At 45.0% G+C, this 21917-nt stretch overlaps 1 protein-coding gene across 2 annotated transcripts in view; it reads right to left on the reverse strand.

The window, feature by feature from the left end:
* The window catches only part of CHFR (checkpoint with forkhead and ring finger domains), a gene marked incomplete at both ends in the record, with an annotated part of 37966 nt that extends 17462 nt beyond the window's left edge, over positions 1-20504 (reverse strand). For both annotated transcript variants that reach the window (XM_080717305.1, XM_080717304.1), the window contains 10 exons: positions 1269-1414; positions 3100-3262; positions 3400-3554; positions 4248-4407; positions 4839-5000; positions 7434-7643; positions 7772-7831; positions 9393-9502; positions 11997-12096; positions 20372-20504. In XM_080717305.1, the coding sequence (XP_080573431.1) occupies positions 1269-1414; positions 3100-3262; positions 3400-3554; positions 4248-4407; positions 4839-5000; positions 7434-7643; positions 7772-7831; positions 9393-9502; positions 11997-12096; positions 20372-20504 (1399 nt within the window). The remainder of the gene's footprint in view (positions 1-1268; positions 1415-3099; positions 3263-3399; positions 3555-4247; positions 4408-4838; positions 5001-7433; positions 7644-7771; positions 7832-9392; positions 9503-11996; positions 12097-20371) is intronic.
* Positions 20505-21917: the final 1413 nt, after the last annotated feature.

Raw genomic sequence — 21917 nt, forward strand, 5'->3', positions numbered from 1 at the left:
AAAAAAGACCCCAGGGCGTCATCACAGCCACTACCCACACAATTCACTACTGAATGTCACTGAGCACCTGCAGGGGCTTTGGCTCTATGTGCAGCATGTATCTCACCCATGCAGTCCCAGTTAGGAATGTGATAGTCACCAAAGTAGCTGCTAGTAAGTCTCCACTATGCAAAGGAAGGGGTTTGTTGGATAGCAAGGTCACACCTAGAATGTAGCCAAGATCACTGCCTGCTTTGTCCTGTTCATGAGTTCTAGAAGCCACCTGGAAAACTGTGGCAGTGTCTCATCAGGGTGGTCAAGAGTGTGGCTCTGAGGCACAACCCTGAGTTGGTGGCTTCATGACATGCTCAGGCTGATCATGGCTAAGAGGCCAGAACCCCCTGGGCTACCTTTCCACTATGCAAGCAAGGACAGAGCCCAAACTGCAATGTCATGTACCCCTAGCCAGCTCTCCTTTACTTTCTTTTCTTTTTGTTTTCTCTCTTTTTTTTTTTTTTTGGTGCTGGTGTTGAACCAAGGGCCTTGCACATCCTAATCATATACTCTACCACTGAGCTCTACCTCTATCCCCTCCTTTAATTTTCTTTTTTTTGGCAGTACTGGGGATGGAACCCTGGGGCATTCTACCTCTGAGCTGCACCCCCAGCCCTATTTTTTTTTTTTTATTCTTTATTTTGAAACAGCGTCTCACTGAGTTGTAAAGGGCCTAAGTAGCTGAAACTGTCCAAGAACTGCGATCCTCCTGTCCCGGCCTCCCAAATGCTGGGATTACAAGCGTGTGCCACCATGCCCGGCTCCTTTAATTTTCTTGATGGCATCTGATGACCCACTTGTTGGAAACAGGCAACTGACAGGAGGTGTATGGGCAATTCTGTGAAGACATGTGATAGCTTCTGGAAACTCAGCATCCCACTGCTGGAGAAAAGCCAGTCTCATTCAAGGGACAAATGTGTAATCATTTTTTTTCCCTTTTGGCAAAGCCTGATGAGGGATATCAGCTGCCCCAAAGCAGTGGTCTAGAGAGAGACCACCTGTTAAAATCAGAACTATGAACTCCCAGGCAGGGGATGTTAATGTTGGACTTGATTTTTTTTACCAGCATATATTATGAAGCAAGAGGCTGGAAAGGAAGTGGGACAGTGAAGCAGAGGACTGATGGCAGGAGAGACACCAGAGGGAAAGCTCAGTGTATGAGGCCCGAACAACATGATCACAAGAGTGGCACAACACAATCAAAGAACAAGCCCATGCTCAGACACCTCTCTCACCTGCAGGGAAGCTGGCAGAGGTCGATGGTGTATCACCCTCGAGGGCCTGCAGGGCCCCTGGCTCACTGTTGGGTGCTGGGCAGGGAAGGGGCTGTACCGCTTGCCTTCTGTACTCGGGACACTGTCTGCACACGATGTATGGCTGACTGCAGGAAGAGCACAGCAAAGCTGGAGCCAGAGGAGCGGCCCCCAGGCAAAGATGCATTCTGCCTCACTGAGACCAGGACAGATGCCCAGACCAGGGCAATACTACTGCAATGCTGATCTGCAGTGGTGGCCCTCTGTGGGGCCTCAAAACTTCATACCCCAGCTCCATTCCTGCTCAGCTTCACCCTACCCCATGTATATGAAGGGGAAGAGTTGGCCCAGTGTCAGTTGCTAAGAGGGTGCTGCTAAGAACCACCCAGAACAGGAGTCTGAACATATCCATCACACACTGGCCACCCTGCTCCATTCTTCACCCCCACACTCCAGCATATTATCCCTCTGAGATAATATTCTGAGACTGGGAGGAGACCTGGGCTCATATAAGCAAACTATACCAAGACACTGCTGATCTGCCCAGTGTATACATGGTCTCCCCTCTAAAACAAGAGTCCAGTGTTCCATGGATGGAAGACAGTCCTCCAGTAACTTCCCGACCTGACAGAAGCCTGGCACCAATCACCATCTCCATGGCCTCTGCTGCCTGGAATCACTTTTATGTTACCTCAACTGCGCTTTCAGAAACTACTATAGAAAAAAGTAGACTGTGAGAGAAGTCTGAGGTCCTCTCATCTCAGAGAATGCTTTCCTTGGACTACCACCAGTGGCAGAAACCAATAAGGGAACAACAGGTAAGACCTAACTAGATGAAAATAAAACAGTGAAAAGATGCACAACCTCATTTGTAAGGAAAGATATAACTGAAAAGGGCATTACTATTTTTTTCATACTAAACTGACAAAGAGGAGACTCCCTGTGTATTTCTCATACAGTAGCATTGGTACAACTTTTCTGATGGGAAACTGTATAGCACATACAACCAAAGTGCAATGGGCTGTAATCCTGGGTCACACTCCTTGAAGTGACCATTTTACTTCTACCTATTTATCGTGTGTGTGTGTGTGTGTGTGTGTGTGTGTGTGTGTGTGTGTGTAGTATTGGGGATTGAACCCAGGGGCATTCTTCCTTTGCTACATACTCAGCCCTATTTTATTTTTTATTTTGAAACAGGGTCTCACTAAGTTGCTGAAGTGGACCTTGAACCTGTGATCTTTCTGTTTTAGCCTCCTATGTACTGGGATTAGAGATGTGCACCATCATGCCCAGCTTGTTCATTGTGTTTTCAAATATGCCTTGGCCCAAAGCGCAGACTCTGGATAGAAGAGTTAGGAAACAGATTGGGTCAGCAGATAAAATAAAGTGCTCTGGGGCTACATCCTCTCAGCCAGAAGACAGTTTCTTTCCAGTGATATCATCATTTAAGATGAAGAACTTTATAATAAGTCACAAACTAGATGGAATAAGTGTGCTTATGTGGGGTACAAAGAACACAATTATGACCCTTTGTCATACCCAATGAATCAAGACCCACGTTGAAGAGTCTGAGAAACAGGTGTACAAAAAAGAGAACACAGTCCATCAAGGGTACCTGAGGGTCACTTTGCTCTTGCTAATCTAAGAGTTCATCCAATCCTGGCTACATTCCAATGCCAGAGAACAAGCGCAAACCACAAGGAACTCGGTTGCTTAAGGCGCCAGGCTGCCTAACCCAGAGCAAATTCTTAGTTTCAGTACTGATCACACCTCTACCTCCCATGTCCCACTTTGAGGCAGGCACAGGATTTACCTAATATCTGAGGATTCACTGTCAACATCTGACAGTTCCAGCAGGTCCTCTGAACTCCCTTCTTCATCAGAAAAAGACCTCTTGACTTTGGGCTGCAGCATGTCTTGAGTGATTTTATTCCTGGCATCCATACTTCGCATATCTTCTTCACTGCGACTCTTGTCTAGATTCAAAGGACACAGCAGCATTCACCAACAGCAAGACATGTCCACTGAGACACAACCGAGGTTTTTCAAAGCTGAGCAACCTCAGCCCCCCCCCCCCAAAGAAGAAAAGGGCAGGGTGGGATGACCCACTTGCCTGGGTGCTGGATAAGATACGCTTCCACAAGGTTATTGAGGATGTGATTTTTACAGATCCGCTCCACTGGACAGCGGCATGTGGGGCACAGGGACGAGCGATCCATCCAGCCAGAGTAGCAAGCTGCACAGAATGTATGCATGCACGGCTGCAAACTGGAAGAACAAGAAGGAATACTTCTCCAGACAGAATACTCCAGTACCCTGCCAGTGTGACTTCTGGACCAAGGTCTGCAGCAGGCCCACCCAGGTAGAAGAGCAAGCTGGATCAAAGCCATGGGTCATGTACCACCTTTCCTAAATATACTTTAACTCAGTCTAGTTGATAAAAAGAAATTAGAGGCCAAATAGCTTCTGTGTCCTCAAGAGGAAGGGAGGAGATGAGATTGTGATTTCAGGAATATTAGCAGTAAAGAAACCTAGTGTTTTAGGGTGGAAAATTGGGTAGACTCCACCTCCAAATTTCTCACACAAAAGCAAGAAGACTCTTATAAGCTACTCCTGGAGCTTCTATGACAAATATTACATTTCTTTAAACAGGGAATGTTTAAAATATGGCATGAGCTATTTGATCTACCTGCAAGGTACATCCTAAATTCTTTGGGTTGCTCATGACTCACATTGCTCAAAACCAGTGCTGCCAAAATCTTGTGGGTTCTGAAGCCTCAATCTCCAGGCTTCAGGAATTCTTCATGTTGGCCATGCAAGTAAAATGAAAATGGCAAACACAGGAGATTTTATGCCAAAGAGGACCCAAAGACCTGTTTTATTCACAGGCTCCTCCTCTTGGTCAAGGGGTGCATGGACCCAGAATTCCCATGAGTCAACCTGGGGTGCTGGGAAACATACCTCACACAGTCATGCAGTAGGTCCTGGCAGATGATGCACGTAAGTGTCTCCTCCATCTTGTCTGGCTTCATGGGAGCAGTTCCGATGTCCTCACGAATGGCTTGGGCATTTCTACCCTGGTCTGTAACCAAAAGCTCCAGGTTCAGGTCAAGTTCCTCATCTGTGAGAAAAAGGAACAAGTTCTAAGGATCATAATCAACAAGGAAATCAATGTACAGCCTTATTTTTTATGAACACCTTAACCTGTGGAAAAAGAAAATCCTCAAGCCTTTACTATCTGCCAAAAGTAGAAAACAGACATGCCATGTGTTTGCATTCATAAAACTGTTTTTTAGAACCCTCTTTCCTAATATTATCCATTCCCACTGTGGATTAGTGATATCTTACTGGCATCACTGTTTATGTTAACTGTTATGGTTTGGGTCTGGAATACTCCCTAAAAGCTCATGTCTCCATGAAAAGCATATCTTCAACACAACAAGCTTTAGAGGTGAGGCCACTACAGCACAGAGCACCCTTAGTCAGCAGTCTAAGTTGTGCTCCTAAGAAGCTTATAGGAGGGCAAAGCATGCAAGGAGCTATGAGACTGACCTCCTTTCATTTTCTTCTTCATGGGCTCCAAATCCTGGTCCTGGTGTTCCAATGAAGAAGAGGGTGCTCCTTCTCTGTCTGGCAGAGATGAAGCAAGGCTAGAAAACTCACCATCCATCATGAATGGACCACATCTTTTTGAGATGTCTGCATCCCCTGGCCCTGAGAGAGGGGAAATATAAGACAAGTTATGATTCCCCCACATCAGAAGGAGAGAACATGTCCTGAAAGTGTAATTGATTTGAGCCCAGTACAGTTTGTATCCAAGATGTCAGAGTTTAAGAATAATGCATTCCAGCCGGGCGTGGTGGCACACGCTTGTAATCCCAGCATTCGGGAGGCTGAGACCGGAGGGTCACGGTTCGCGGACAGCCTCAGCTACTTAGTGAGGCCCTCCACAACTTAGTGAGACCCCAGCCTAAATAGGGCTGGGGGTGTTGTTCAGTGGTAGAATGCCCCTGGGTTCCATCCGTAGTACCGCAAAATAACAAAAAACAAAAAACAAAATTTAGCCCAGATTTGTTCTCAGTCTTCAATTTAGGGTTCCAGTAAGAATGATTAATGTTTGTGACAGTTGGAAAGAAACCAGAATAAAGGGCCAAGTTCCAACACCACTCCCTTTCCAAGGCTTTCTTGGATTCTCCTGTGAGAATTACTCAGTTTATAATCTGCGTGCTCAAAGACTGCAGCAATATAAATATATGGAACTAAGATTTATATGAAAGCTTCCTTGGTTCCTGCTGCAAAGGGTAATGTAATTCTAGAGCTCTGGCAGTCATCCTAAAACTATGAGACATTCTCAGGGGTTTTGGGTTGTTTATGTTTTTATTTTGGATTGAACCCCTTCTACTTCTAAGCTATACCCCCAGACCTGTTTTATTTTTTAGTATGAAACAGCATCTCATTAATTTGAGGAGGGTCTCACTCAGTTCCCAAGGCTAGTTGCAAACCACCTGCGATTCTCCTGTCTCAGCCTCCTAAGTACTGAGATTATAAGCGTGCATCAGCTGGGCATGGTGGCACACACTTGTAATCCCAGCATTCGGGAGGCTGAGACCGGAGGATTGTGGTTCACAGACAGCCTCAGCTACTTAGTGAGGCCCTCTGCAACTCAGTGAGACCCGGTTTCAAAATGAAGAATAAAAATAATAGGGCAGAGGATGTAGCCCGGAGGTCAAATGCCCCTGGGTTCCACCTCCAGACTGGCAAAAAATAAAAAATAAAAAAAAGTGTCCATCACTAAGCCAGGCATGGTGGCGCACACTTGTCATCCCAGCATTCGGGAGGCAAAGAGAGGAGGATTGTGGTTCGTGGACAGCCTCAGCTACTTAGTGAGGCCCAATGCAACTTAGTGAGACCTTGTTTAAAAAAATAGGGAGGCAGGGGGTGTAGCTCGGAGGTAGAAGGCCCCTGGGTTCCATCCCCAGACACCCCCACACTGTGTGTGTGTGTGTGTGTGTGTGTGTGTGTGTGTGCGCGCGCGCGCGTGGGCGCATTCCTATTTCTGGCTCCCTGAGACATTTTGACTTGCTTGAGACAAAAAAGCAGCTTAGGGGCTAGGGTTGTAGCTCAGTGGTAAAGTGCTTGCCTCTGAGCATGTGCAAAGCTCTGGTTTGATTCCTAGCACTTGAAAAAAAAAAAAAAGGAAAGAGAAAATAAGATAACTTAGGATGGAAGGATGGTGACATCATGATCTGTTGAACCTGCCCTGAGCTGTGTTTCTAGCTTTTTGTAATGGCAACCCACGTTTCTGTCACACTAAAATACATCCTGACATCTATGATGATCTTGGTTCACAGGAACCTACAGATAGATGTACAATGTAAGAACAGAGCTGACCATCCTAGGAGTAAGAATTAACCCAAAACCAGGCAAAGAAAGCTGTAAAACTTCACTAAACCCAAGTGTGGTGGCGCATCCCAGCTACTCAGGAGGCTGAGGCAGAGGGATCACAAACTCAAGGCCAGACAGAGCAATTTGGCAAGACTCTGTGTCAAAGTAAAAGAATTTTAAAAAGGGTTAGGTGAGGGGACAAGTACTTGCCTAGCATGTGTGAGGCCCTGGGTTCCATCTCAAGCACCACAAAAATTAAATAAATAAATAAATAAATAATAAATAAATAAATAAAACAGTACAATACAATACACACGACTCTGGGTTAACCTTGAAATACTAGACCAAGTGAAAGAAGCCACCCACAGGAGACCATATATTGTACAATTCCATATATAAAATGTCCAGAACAGGCAAATCTATAAAGACACGAGTTTCCTTTTGGATGGCTGAATTTTGAGTGTTCTGAAATCAGTGGCAGCTACTCTACAACCTTGTGGATGTACTAAAAACCACTGACATGCATATTCTACTAGGTGATATTTATGGTATATGAATTTTATTTCAATAAAACTAAAAAATACCATGGTATCACAGTCTTTGATTGTCAGCATTTCCCTTGGGGATGGAAGAAGTCAGTATTTTCTACTGCAGAAGCTGACAAATGAGAACCTTCTCCAGTGGCTTTTCTGTCTCTCTGACAACATAAGCATGCACTAGTGAACAAAAATGGTGCAGCTACCATAGTCTTCTCCATCTCACCAGAACTGGAGGAATGCTCTTGCCCTGGAGGAGTTGGCTCTGTAGAAGAGGCAGAGGCTGTGGGGAAGAGGTCTGATGTCGACGTTGATGGCTGTGGTTCCTCCGAGCATGCCTGAGAGGTGGGTGGTGACGGTGGCACCTGGGGGTCATCACCCCGCACTGGACCTGAGGTATCTTTGGTCACATGGAACACATTTTCTTTATTGGCTTCTACAAGCAGAAAAGGAGTTGAGGGAGCACACACTCGGGCTCAGGAAGACATCGCAGGGTTCTGAAAGGTTGTTCTAGACTTTAAAGCTCACCACACACATCTGCACCTTCCCCACAGGATCACTTACCAAAGGATTCTGGAGTCATCCCTTGTTTCTCATTTAAGGACTCATAGAGGTATGCCACATCTAAAAGGAAATCAACCAAATTAGGGTGGTGGCAAGTGGGAAGTGAGACCTCATCTCTTCTGTGTATCCTCCAATCGCGTCACAGCACATCTGTCTGTTGATTATCCCCACTTATTAGCTGGTACCATATATACCGTTTCAAGAGGGTCCCACACAAGTGACCTACTAAATATTTTCCAGCCTCAAAGTAAACACACCTCGGGCAATGGCCTCAGGAAGCAACTAAAGTGAATAATCTATGCTGCTCATAACTGCAGCCACAAAAGAAATATATACATGATCTTTCCATGTGGCAAGAGGCTGATTTTATGCTGAAGATGACCTAAGAAATATTTTCCCCACCTTCCTCTCCCTAACCTAGGAGGATCTTTCAGTGGTCTTCAAGACTTTCAGGATGACAATCAAAAGGCTCTCCTAAACTGAGCATGGTGGCACATGTTTCTTTTTTCTTTTTGGGGGGGTGGTACTGGGGGTTAAACCCAGAGGCTTCCTACCTTCGGGCTACACTCCCAGACCTATTCTATATTTTATTTGGAAACAGGGTCTCACTAAGTTTCTGAGAGCCTCACTAACTACCTGAGGGTGCCTTCAAACCTGTGTGATCCTCCTGTATCAGCCTCCCAAGCACGGGGATTACAAGTGTGTGCCACCACGCCCGGCTAACATGTTTCTAATCCTAGTACTTCAGAGGCTGAGATAGGAGGGTCACGGTTTGTGGACAGCCTCAGCTACTTAGTGAGGCCCTCTGCAACTTAGTGAGACCCTGTTTCAAAATAAAGAATAAAAAATAGGGCTAGGGGTGTAGCTTGGAGGTAGAATGCCCCTGGGTTCCATCCCTAGTACCCGCCCCCCCAAAAAAGGCTACCCTAACACTCCTTGTCCTATACCATTCTTCTATAAAAATGAATATGGACTCTTGGAACTAACCTTGTTGCCTCTTGTAGTTTCCAAAAGCAGAACCATTAACAAGCCCAGGTTCCTATTCCTAGGTTTTATTACTCACAATTCCAATTCTTCAATTTTACCACCTCACCCATCCCGTTTCATTCTTCCTTGGCTACAGTTTTGAAAGGCACTGCTCACATCCTGGTGGTGATCCTGAAGAAAGGCTCTGACTGCAGTCAACATTCTCATTCTCCAACTATTTATACCAAGAGTCTACATCAACAGCAAAGGGAATGTAGCCAAATGTAAAATTGTAAAATTCCTATCGGAAATGTCTGTTTCTACATATTTTGTTTTAAGGATGCTTCCCAGCCTTAGCTCCCTATCCCTGTGTGTGTGTGTGTGTGTGTGTGTGTGTGTGTGTGTGTGTGTGTGCGCACGCACGCGCGCGCGCGCGCAATTAAACTCAGAGGCATTCTACTTCTGAGCTACACCCCGCCCTTTTTATTATTTTGAAATATGGTCTCACTAATTGGCTGAGACTGGCCTCAAACGTGCTATCTTCCTCGTCTCAGCCTCCCAAATACTGGGATTACAGGAGTGTATCACTATGCCCAGTTTGGACATCTCCTTAGTACAGCACCTAGAAGCGTGTTAGTAAGTGTTCCTCTCTTACTGTGTTCTGGTTCATTCTTCCTGTACACCAGGTAGATCACATCCCCAGTCTGTAAAGGGCAAGTCTGCTTCTTAACAACCTTCAGCTTGTTGATCACTGTACCATTGGTGCTGTAAAGAAAGCAAAGTGCAATTTATCCTACTCAGTGTAACTTGGGAGATCATCCTTTTCTACCACCATTAGAAAATTGGCTCCATATTAGGAATGGCATATCTGTTAAACAATGCACATGAACAAGTACCACCTTCCCTATTTTTCCATACTAACAGCCCAACTAGCAAACAGTCTTATCAAGCCTTCTAACATTTCTGCTGCCCCAGTGCGACACTCCCTTCCATGTGCTTCCTGAGGGCTCCTGAGGCATTTCCAGCAGCACTGTGTTTCCACCTCCAGCCTCTCCAGAGTTCTACTCAGCACTGTCCACAGGTCTGCCCCTCCCCTGAACAGGCATAACCCCAGTTAGTTCATTCCTAAAGCAAGTATGGATCCCTCCTAAAGGATTTCTGGGCAGAACAAAATAAATGCTGGGCTATCAAATGGAAGATGATTTGGCCTCTGTGCTTGGAAAATGTAGTCTGGCTCAGCAGTGACTATACTTAGGAGAGGCCAAGGCACATGTTCTGGGTCCAGGGTGTAAGGGGAAGACTGCGCCGGATGGGACAGGAAGTGCTTCCCTAGAGAGGCCTTCTGGATGGGGATCTGATGGAAAGTCAGGAGACAGCTACAATCTGGGAAAACCACGATATATTGAACACATGAAATTTGGCAAGTGAACTACCACATGCCTCAGCGTGTGTCTTACTCTAAGGGCCATAGAAGAGAGAATTTATATCTGGGCAGGCAGACTTCTACCATAGTTCACTTGAGAGCAGACAACAGTAAATGTTTCCTGTAAAGAAACAGACAGTCAAGATTTTGGGTTCTGTGGTGACAAAATCTCTTAATTACTTAGTTCTGCCGTTGTGGTATGAAAGCAGCCAAGGACAGGATGTAAACAGTCACGGCCATGTCCCATAAAATATATAATACAAGCCGGGCATGGTGGTGCACACTTGTAATCCCAGTGCTTAGGAGGATCGCACAGGTTTGAAGCCAGCCTCAGCTACTTAGACCCTGTTTCCAAATAAAATACAAAATAGGTCTGGGAGTATAGCCCAGAGGTAGAAAGCCTCTAGGTTCTACCCCCAGTACCACCAAAAACCATAAAATAATAATAATATATATAATACAAGCTAGACATGGAGGCACACACTTGTGATCCAAGCTATTTAGGATGTTGAGAAAGGAGGAACCTACGTTTGAGGCTAGCAAGTGCAACTTAGCAAGACCCTGTTTCAAAATGAAAAATAAAAGGAACTAGGAATATATCTCAGTGGTAGAATACCCCTGGGTTCAATCCCCAGTACTTCAAAACAATAACAGCCAGGTGTGGTGGTACAATCCTTTAATCCCAGTACTTGGGAGGCTAAAAGAGGAGAATCACAGATTCAAAGACAGCCACAGAAGCCTAGCAAGACCCTGTTTCAGAACAAAAATTTTAAAAAGGGACTGTAAAGCCAGGCGTGGTGGCACACGCTTGTAATCCCAGTCCTTGGGAGGCTGAGACAGAAGGATCACGCAGGTTCGAAGCCAGCCTCAGCTACTTAGTGAGGCTCTCAGCAACTTAGTGAGACCCTGTTTCCAAATAAAATATAAAAAATAGGCCTGGGAGTATAGACCAGAGGTAGAAAGCCCCTGGGTTCCATTCCCAGGAACACACACACACACACACACACACACACACACACACACACACACTACATATAAACAAAGGGCTCTGTGTCTGTGAGGGGGTAGCTCTGAGATGTACTCTCCCTGGGTTCAATCCCTAGTACCACACACACAAGAAAAAGATAATAAATATGCCAGGTATAGTAACACACTATTTTTTTTTTTTTTTGCAGTACTGGGGATGGAACCCATGGGCATTCTACCTCTGAGCTATAACCCCAGCCCTATTTTTTTATTCTTTATTTTGAAACAGGGTCTCACTGAGTTGCTAAGGGCCTCACTAAGTAGCTGAGGCTGCCTGCGAACTGCAATCCTCCTGTATCAGCCTCCCAAATGCTAGGATTACAAGCGTGTGCTACCATGCCTGGCTCTTAGTAACACACATCTATAAATCAAACCAAAAATGTATTCGTGTAGCCTGGCATGGTGGTACATACCTATAATCTCAGTACTTGGGAGGCTGAGACAGAAGGATTGCAAGTTCAAGGCCAGCCTCGTAACCTCATGAGATCCTCCTGTTTCAAAATAAAAAATAATATAGGGCTGGGGGTGTAACTCAGAGGTAGAATATTCCTGGGTTCAATCCCCAGTACTCTCTCCGTGTATCTGTGTATTTGAAGTCTTATTTCTAAGCCATATTTCATTTAACTCCGATATAAGGGCCGGAAGTACCTAAGTATCACCAGGATCTCATGCTGGAAACCCGAACATACATTTTGGAACTTAGAGCACCTAAGCACCATGTTAGAGAAAGCAAGCTGCCACAGACTTACTGAAACGATGCTGTAAGCTTCCTAAGCTAGAAGAGGGAAAAAGAATTTCAGGAATACTCACCTGGTGTCTTCCAGTATAACCTGACCAGATTTTTCATCCACTACAATTTTACAGTGATCTCCAGAGACCAGTTTATTGCTGGGAAATGAGAGGTCACAACCTAAAACAGATAGGGTGAGAAGACACATGACTCGACTCTGCATTCAGTACACAATACTCCTGCCTTCGCTTTGCCAACGCATGCACACACTGTAAACACTTATTTTTTTGTGGCACTGGGAATTGAACCCAAGGGCATTCTACCTCTGAACTACAACTCTACTCCTTTCTTTACTTTTTATTTGAAAACAGTGTCTCATTAAGTTGCTGAGGCTGGCCACAAACCTGCGATTCTCCTGTCTCAGTGTCCCAAGTACAGGGATTACAAGCAAGTACCACCATGCTTGGCCAGTGTAAACACTTATGGAAACAACATTTAAGTTGTGTTTGTGGGGGGATACTGGGGAGGGGGACCCAGGGGCTTTTCTACCTCTGGGCTATACTCTCAGACCTATTTTATACTTTATTTGGAAACAGGGTCTCACTAAATTGCTGAGAGCCTCACTAAGTAGCCGAGGCTGGCTTTGAGCCTATGCAATCCTCCTGTCTCAGCCCCCCAAGAACTGAGATTACAAGTGTGCGCCACCACGTCCAGCAACATTTAAGCTTTTAAGTGTTAACCCAAAGGGGCAGAAGATAGTCCAACACCTCATCAACCAGCTCAACAGCTTCTTCAAGATGATTTTTTTTTTTCCAGTACTGGGGATTGAACACAAGGGCACTGTAGTACTAAGCAACATACCCAGACCCCTGCTATTGCTGCAGTTGCTTTTTGACTCTGGGAATTGAATCCAGGAACAGTCCCTAGCCCTATTGTATGTATGTATGTATGTATGTATGTATGTATGTATGTATGTATGTATTATTTGCAGGTCTTGGGATGGAACCGAGGGCCATTCTGCCTCTGAGCTACACCCCCTACCCTATTTTTTATTCTAAATTTTGAAACAGGGTCTCGCTAAGTTGTGAAGGGCCTCACTAAGTAGCTGATGCTGTCCGCAAACCGTGATCCTCAGGTCTCAGCCTCCTAAATGCTGGGATTACAAGTGTACACCACCACACCCAGCTCCTATTTTATTTTTATTTATAAACAGGGTCTCAATAGAGGGCCATTCTAAATTGTTGAGGCTGGCTTTGAACCTGCGACCCTCTCACCACAGCCTCCCAAATCCTGGGATTATAAACATGTGCCAACACAGCCAGCTCGGCCAGGATTTTTTAGGACACAAGGAGCAAATCCAGAATGAAAAAAACTGATAAACTGAAGTTTATAAAAATAATATCTAAAAAAGGTGCAGTCTGCACACCTGTATTTCCAGCACTTGGGAGGCTGAAAATGGAGGATCACAGGTTCAAAGACAGCCTCCGCAAGTAATGAGACTGTCACCAACCTTGCAAAATCCTGTTTCAAAATAAAAATAGAGCCGGGCGTGGTGGTGCATGCTTTTAATCCCCGCATTTGGGAGGCGGAGACAGGAGGATCATGCAGGTTCGAAGGCAGCCGCGCTGGCTTAAGAGACACTTTCCAAATAAAAATATAAAAAATTGGTTTGGGAGCGTAGGCCGGAGGTAGAAGGGTTTCCAGGAACCCCAGTACCACAAAAAAAAAAAAAAAAAGAAAAAAGACAGAGCTGGGCATAGTGGTACATGCTTGTAATCTCAGTACTTGGGAAACTGAGACAGTAGGACTGCAGAGTTGTAGCTAGTCTCAGCTACTTTGTAAAGTCCTCCACAATTAAGTGAGACCCTGTTTCAAAATAAGAAATAAAAAATAGGGCTGGGGATGTAGCTCAAAGGTAGTATACCTCTGGTTTCATGTGCCAGAAAATAGATAAATAAAAATTAATTAAAAAGAACCAAGTGTGGTGGCGCACACTTGTAATCCCAGCATTTGGGAAGCTGAGACCGGAGGATCATGGTTCGTGAACAGCCTCAGCTACTACTTAGTGAGGCCCTTTGCAACTCAGTGAGACCTGGTTTCAAAATAAAGAATAAAAAATAGGGCAGGGGATGTAGCTCGGAGGTCAAATGCCCCTGGGTTCTATCCCCAGACCCTCAATAAATAAATAAATAAATAAATAAATAAATAAATATATTTAAAAAAGCCGGGCGTGGTGGTGAATGATTGTAATCCCTGTGTTTGGGAGAGGGAGACAGGAGGATCATGCAGCTTCGAAGCCAGCCTTGCTGGCTTAAGACACCCTGTTTCCAAATAAATAAATAAATAAATAAAATAAAAAAGACTAGCTGTGCATGGCAATGCATGCTTGTAATCCCAGTGCTTGGGAGGCTGAGACAGGAGGATCGCATAGGTTGGAAGCCAGCCTCAGCTACTGAGTGAGGCTCTCAGCAACTTAGTGAGACCCTGTTTCCAAATAAAGTATAAAATAGGGCTGGGGGTGTAGCTCGAAGGTAGAATGCCCCTGGATTCTATCCCCAGTACCACAAAAATAAATAAATTAATAAATAATAAACCATAGTACATCCAACAGTGTCCTACTTACTACCCAACAGGAAAATGAATAAGCTACCATCATATGCAAAGGAAAAGAATGAATCCCAAAGCATTACTCCAAAGAAAAGAAGCCAGCTGTGAAATACAAAACTCCAGTGTAGTACTGCGGATTCTACTAAAGTAAGAGAAACCAGATCTGTGGATGGCAAGAGCTGGGGCTGAGGGAAGGGCACAGAGTCAGGTCACCACGTGGCTTCCTGAGGTGACAGAAAGTCTACATCTTAATTAGTGTAACTGAACTCATGGAGCTGAATACCAAGAGGTGAATTGAACCATAAGCAAATACTTCTTAAAAATGGATTAAAAATCTTACTTGTATAAACTTTATACATTATAGAAAGTACTGTTATTCATGCAAGGCAAATATTACCTGTGGCCAAGATAGTTCTATCTGACTTAAGGTAACCAGCAGGATGATCTTGCAGCCCCAGCCCATTATCAACTGTTTCACCAGTATTTTGTTGTTTTGCACTGGGAATTGAACACAGGGGTGTTCTACATCCAAGCTACACCTCAGTCCTATTTTATTTAAACAGGGACTTTCTAGATGGCTGAAAGCCATAGTTCACATCTGGGCGTCGTAACCTCCACAGTGAGTGTATTTGGAGAAGGGGCCTATGAAGACATAACAAAGGCTAAATGAAGCTCAGGAGGGTGGAATTCTAATCTAGCCGGTACTCCCTGATTATTTTTTATTTTTATTTTTTGAAAGTACTGGGGAAGCTGGGCATGGTGGCACATGCTTGTAATCCCAGCATTCGGGAGACTGAGGCAGGAGGATCGCAGTTCATAGACATCCTCAGCTACTACTTTGCAACTCAATGAGACCCTGTTTCCAAATAAATAATAAAAAATAGGGCTGGGGGTATAGCTCAGAGATAGAATCCCCAGGTCTAAAAAAAAAAAAAAAAAAAAAAAAAAGTAAGCACTGGGGATTGAACCCAGGGGCATTCTACCTCCATGTTATACCCCTAACCCTATTTTTTACTCTTTATTTTTGAAACAGGGTCTCACTGCTTGCAGAAGGTATCACTAAATATCTGAGGCTGGCCGAGTACCCACCATCACCACCCTCCTGTCTCAGCCTCCCAAGTACTGGGATTACAAGCATGCACCACTACGTGTGGCTAACTTTCATTATTTTTGGTACTAGGGATTGAACCCATGGGCATTCTCTCTTTTCTCTATAGCCCAATCCCTTTATTTTTTAGTTTAATTGTGTGTGTGTGTGTGTGTGTGTGTGTGTGTGTGTGTGTGTGTGGTACTGGGAATTGAACCCACAGGAATTTTACCTCCAACCTACACCTGGTAAACTGATTTTATTTCTTATTTGAAAGCAAGGTCTCACCTGGTTGATGAGAGTCTCAATACTTGATAAGCTGTCCTCAAAACTGCAATCCTCCTATTTCAGCCTCCCAAATACTAAGATTACAAGTGTGTACCACAATGGTTAGCTATTTTTATTTTGAATCAGGGTCTTGTTCTGTTGTCAAGACTTGTCTAGAACCTGTGATCTTCCTGACTCAGCCTTGCACGTACTGGGATTACAAATGTGTGCCACCAAGCTTGGCTTGTGCTCTTTTACTTTTTATTATTTATTTATTTATTTATCTGTTTATTTATTTATTTTGTGGTACTAAGGATGAAACCCAGGGGGCTACATTCCCAGGCCTATTTTTTTTTTTTTTTTTTGCAGTACTGGTAATGAAAACCAGGGGCATTCTACCTCTGAGCTACACCCCTATCCCTATTCTGTATCCTGAAACAGGGTCTCACTGAGTTGCAAAGGGCCTCACTAAGTAGTAGTTGAGGCTGTCTGCACACTGTGATCCTCCTGTCTCAGCCTCCCAAATGCTGGGATTACAAGTATGCGTCATCACACCCGGTGGCTTGTGCTCTTTTAAAACAGGGGGAAAACATGTTTTCCCCAAGCATTTGGGACATGCTTGTAATCCCAGTACTTGGGAGGCTGAGACAAGAGGATTGTGGTTCCCAGACAGACGATGTTTCTTTTCTTCCTCTCTCTCTCTCTGTTTTTTTTTTTATATTTATTTATTTATTTATTTATTTATTTAGTACTAGGAATTGAACACAGGGGCATTCAACCTCTGAGGTACATCTCCATACCTTTTTTTTTTTTTTTGGTGGTTACTGGGGATGGAACACTTCTACCTCCAGGCTACACTCCCAGACCTATTTTATATTTTTTTTAAATTTGGAAACAGGGTCTCTTAAGCCAACAGGGGGCTTCAAATCTGTGCAATCCTCCTGTCTTCACCTCCCAAGCGTGAGGATTATAAATGTGCGCCATTACGCCCGGCTCCAGACCTATTTTTATTCTTCATTTTGAAATAGCATCTCATTAAGTTGTGGAGGGCCTATGACTTGAGGATTACGGTTCAAGGACAGCCTCAGCTACTTAGTGAGGCTCTCCGCAACTTAGTGAGACCCTGTTTTAAAATAAGGAATAAGAGCCGGGCGTGGTGGCGCACGCTTATAATCCCTGCGCTTGGGAGGCTGAGACAGGAGGATCGCGCAGGTTCGAAGTCAGCCTCAGCTACTGAGTGAGGCTCTCAGCAACTTAGTGAGACCCTGTTTCCAAATAAAATATAAGATGGGTCTGGGAGTATAGCCCAGAGGTAGAAAGCCTCTGGGTTCCACCCCCAGTACCACACACACAAAAAATAATAATAATAATAAAAAATAGGGCAGGGGGTGTAGCTTGGAGGTTGAATTGAATGCCTCTGAGTTCCATCCCCAGACCCAAAAAATAAAAATAGGTCTAGGGGTACAGCTCGGAGGTAGAATGCCCCTGGGTTCCATCCCTAGTACTGCAAATAAATAAACAAATAATAAATAAAAATAAAATCCAAAGTTACAGCTTTTGATTTTTATCTGTAATTATATCTGTAGCTCAAAGAACATCCCTGAGTCCAATCCAAAGCTTGCTCCCTGTACCACATAAGGACAGAACTGAAAGCAGTCATCTGCAATCCAGGAAGACTGTCCTCACCAGGTACCAGCTTGGATTTGATCTTGGACTTCCTAGATTCTAATACCATAAGAAATAAATTTCTACCACATAGCTGCGTATGCTGACATATACCAGTATTTTCCAGTACATGGGAGGCTGAGCCAGGAGGATCACAGGTTTGAGCCCAGCCTCAGCAACTTAGTGAGACTTTCAGCAACTAAGTAAGACTGTGTTTCAAAACAGAAAATAAAGCTGCACATACTTGTAATCCCAGCACTTGAGAGGCTGAGACAGGAGGATCACAGTTTGTGGACAGCCTCAGCTACTTAGTGAGACCCTTTGCAACTCAGTGAGACACTGTATCAAAATAATGAATAAAAAAACAGGACTGGGGTGTAGCTCAGAAATAGAATGTCCCTGGGTTCAATCTCTATTACAAAAAAGAAACTTTAGCCAAGTGTGGTGCCACACACATGTAATCCCAGTATTTTGGAGGCTGAGACAGGAAGATCTGGTTTGATGCCAGCCTCAGCTACTTAGTGAGGCCTTCTGCAACTCAGTGATACCCTGTTTCAAATAAAGAATAAAAAATAGGGCTGAGACTGTAGGTAAAATGCCCCTGGATTCAATCCCTGGTACCACACACATACACAAAATATTCCTATTGCTTAAGCCACCCAGAACATGAAATTTTGTTGTGGCAGTATGAACTAACACAAACTTTAAGGTTTTGCTGGCAACATTATTCATGCAATTACTGAAAGCATTTGTATTAAGAAGCACATTAACCCAACCACATGTTTTTCCTCTTTGTCTTAACATGTAATAACATGCATGATATAATAACATAATGTATAAATACATTAAGTGTAACTATAAGCATAGCTCCTTCTAAGTAGTTAATGTATGATCTCATTTAATCCTCATTGCAACCCAGCGAAGTATATTTAAACGCATGGAAGGTATGTTGTTAACCTAAAGCAAGTTTTGTGTTTGTGACAGGTTGGACACTCAGGCAGCCTGTCTCTAGAACATCTGATCTTCACCAAACCTTAACACATCAATTTACAACGCATTTTTCATGTTTCTAATGGAGCCTGCCATGGTGGCACACACTTGTAATTCCAGTACTTGGGAGGCTGAAACAGGAGGATTGAAGGTTTGCTGCTGCCAGCCTCAGCTACTTAGTGAGCCCCTTCACAACCTATTGAGACCCTGTTTCAAAATAAAGAATAAAAAAATAGAGCTGGGGATGTAGCTCAGAGGTAGAATGCCCCTGGGTTCCATCCCTAGTAACACACACACACACACACACACACACACACACACACACTGGGCTGAAAGTGTAGTTCAGAGGTAGAATGCTCTTGGGTTCAATCCCCATTACCACCACCACCACAACAAAATTTTAATGATAATATACTTTAAAAGTTGTAGAAAAAAATGTGATATGCTGACTCAGGACAGACAAAAACCACAAAACAAAAAGGTATTATATAAGCCGGGCATGGTGGCACATGCTTGTAATCCCCGGGCTTGAGAGGTGGAGACAGGAGGATCGGGCGGGTTCGAAGCCAGACTCGCTGGCTTAAGAGAACCATGTTTCCAATATATATATATATATATATATATATATGTATGTCTGGGAGTGTAGCCCAGAGGGAGAAGGGTTTCCAGAAACCCCAGTACCAACAACACACACACACACACACACACACACACACACACACACACACACACGTATTATATAAGAGGTGAAAGTAACCATATTCTTTCCTTTCTTCCTTCTTCCCTTTTTCTGTATTCAGGAATGGAAACCAGGGCTTTGTGCATGCTAAGGAATCACTCTATCACTTGGTCACACCCCAGCCCTGAAATTTAAAAGCTAAAATTGAGGTGGGAGTGGTGGCACATACCCGTAATCCCTGTACTTGGAGGCTGAGACAGGAGGATCAAAGGTTCCAAGTCAGCCTTAGCAACTTCAATGCAGTTACCATAGCTATCAATTTCCCTCTGAGAACTTAACTGTACTCCATAATTTGAGCATATATTTTATTCTGCCTCACGTTATTGCTTAATGTTCTATGTCACCTTTGTTTTCTTCTTTCACCTTATTACTTGTTTAAAAGTTGTGTTTAAGCTGGGTGTGGTGGTGCACGCGTGTAATCTCAGCATTACTTGGGAGGCTGAGACAGGAGGATCATGATTTGCAGACAGCCTCAGCTACTTAGTGAGGCCCTTTGCAACTCAGTGAGACCCTGCTTCAAAATAAAGAATAAAATATAGGGCTGGAGTAGCTTGGAGGTAAAATGCCCCTGGGCTCCATCCCCAGTACCGCAAAAAGAAAGTTGTGTTTAACTTCTTCAAAATTGTTAATTTTCATTCCATTGTTGTCAGAGACTTTGTACAATACTGTACATAAAAAGATTACACTCCGGAGGATATATAAATGAAACTACTTTATAAAGTTGTAATATGAATAAAATGATCTTCATGAAGCATCCAAAAGAATGACTGCTTAGACTAAGTCGATCAACTGCAGGTCTTACATGAAAGCCTATTTCTTGGGGACGGGGGAAGCACAGGTCCCCACCCTTGTCTCTCCTCCAGGTTCCCAGCTCATCCCAGTCCCAATTCTTGGACTTCCTTCCAGGTCCCCTGCCTTCGGTCCTGTGGTTCCCGTCCCCACCCCTTAACCTAGGTCCCACCCTCGATCCCGCCCCATCAGTCCTCCCATCCGACCAGGGTCGTCCTCAGTCCCCGCCTCGGTCCAGTCCTCAGACCCCGTCCCCCGAACCTCTTTGGCCCTCTCTCCCCCCGGCGCCCACCAGCCCGCAGTCCACGCACCTCTCCGCCGCCCGATGGTCCACTCGCGCTTCCACAGCAGGACGTGCGGCTCACCCTCCTCGGCGCCCAGGCGGCGCAGCCTCCCCCAAGGCTGCTGCTGCGGTGGCTGCTCGCCTCCCCCGGGCTGCTCCATCGGACTCAGCCTACTGAGACACGGAAACGCGAGTGAAGAAGGACTCGGCCGCCCGCGGGTGCGCACAGGCTCCGCGCCGCCCTCTACCCCACGACCCTGCCGCCGCCCCCCGCCCGCTTACCCCGCGCCCCTCGCCAATCCCGGAACCGGCCGCGCCGCCGCCGCCGCTGTCAACAGACATCGCGGTCCCTCAGCTGATCTGCGGGCGGGGCCAGCAGGCGCGCCCTGCGATTGGCTGGCGGCAGCGACCACCGAGGCGGCGGCTAGAGCGGCACCGGGAGAGGCCTAGGAGAGTGGGCGGGCGGGGCCGAGATGAGCATGCGCAGACGGTAATCTGAAGTCCACAGCGCCATCTTTTATACTGGCCGGGACGCTTCAGCTCCTGGAGATCAGGAAGTAGTGGAGGCCGGCGCCATGTTATGTTGGGGCAAAAGGGACTGAGTAACTCCTGAGTTGGATATCCAAACCGGTTAAGCTCGCTTGAAATGCAGATGCCTTTTAGCGACAGAAGCGAAGGTCCGTTTTACCTGTGGTAAGATAAATGCAAACGGAAACAACTTTCGTGTACCACTGTCACACCTCGGGTGACAAAGATGGGAAAGTTTGATAATCCTGGGCGAGCGCCTGGCAAGAGAGGAACTACGGAGTTGGCCGGGGTGTAAACTGGGATCACGTTTTGGAGGGCAGATTTGTGGTACTTTTCATTTTCAGTACTTTTCATTTCAGCGTTTCCTTTGACTCAGCAGTTCCGCCTTTTGGAACCTACCGGCATTCCCGTGTGTGATCTACAGAAGGATAGTCAGGATGTTCACTGCCCCTGATGAATGTGAAAGATTGGCAAAAACTTACTATCTAGAAACGAGAAACTGAATAGACACGAAGGCGCGGCTATACAACAGGACTGTAGGCAGCTCAGAGGAAAGAAGCAGATGTCTGCACTGAAGAGGAGCTCCAACGCGAAGTATTAAAGGTGTGAGGTAAGCAGGGCGTGGTGGCGCAATCCCAGTACTTGGGAGGCTGAGACAGGAAGATTGTAGGTTCGAGGACAGTGTCAGCAAGTAGAGAGACTCATCAATCTAGCGAGACCCTGTCTTTAAATAAAAATAAAATAGGGCTGGGGGTGTAGCTCTGAGGCAGAATGACCTTGGGTTCAATAAAAAAAAAAGATATGCATTCATTTTAGTAAAATGGATTATATTTACATATATAAACATGTTTGTAAATAGATCGGCAAATGTATCTTTGCCTATAGTTGAAAATATGTTTATAAGAATATCTCTGACAGCCAGGCCTGGTGGCAAATACTTGTAATCCCAGTACATGGAAGGCTGAGACAGGAGATCAAAGCCAGCCTTAGCTCAGAAACTTAGACCCTGTTTCGAAATAAAATAAAAAATAGGCCTGGAGTGTGGC

This window comes from Muscardinus avellanarius (genome assembly GCF_963383645.1).
Source record: "Muscardinus avellanarius genome assembly, chromosome: 21".
In the NCBI taxonomy this organism is placed as follows: Eukaryota; Metazoa; Chordata; class Mammalia; order Rodentia; family Gliridae; genus Muscardinus; species Muscardinus avellanarius.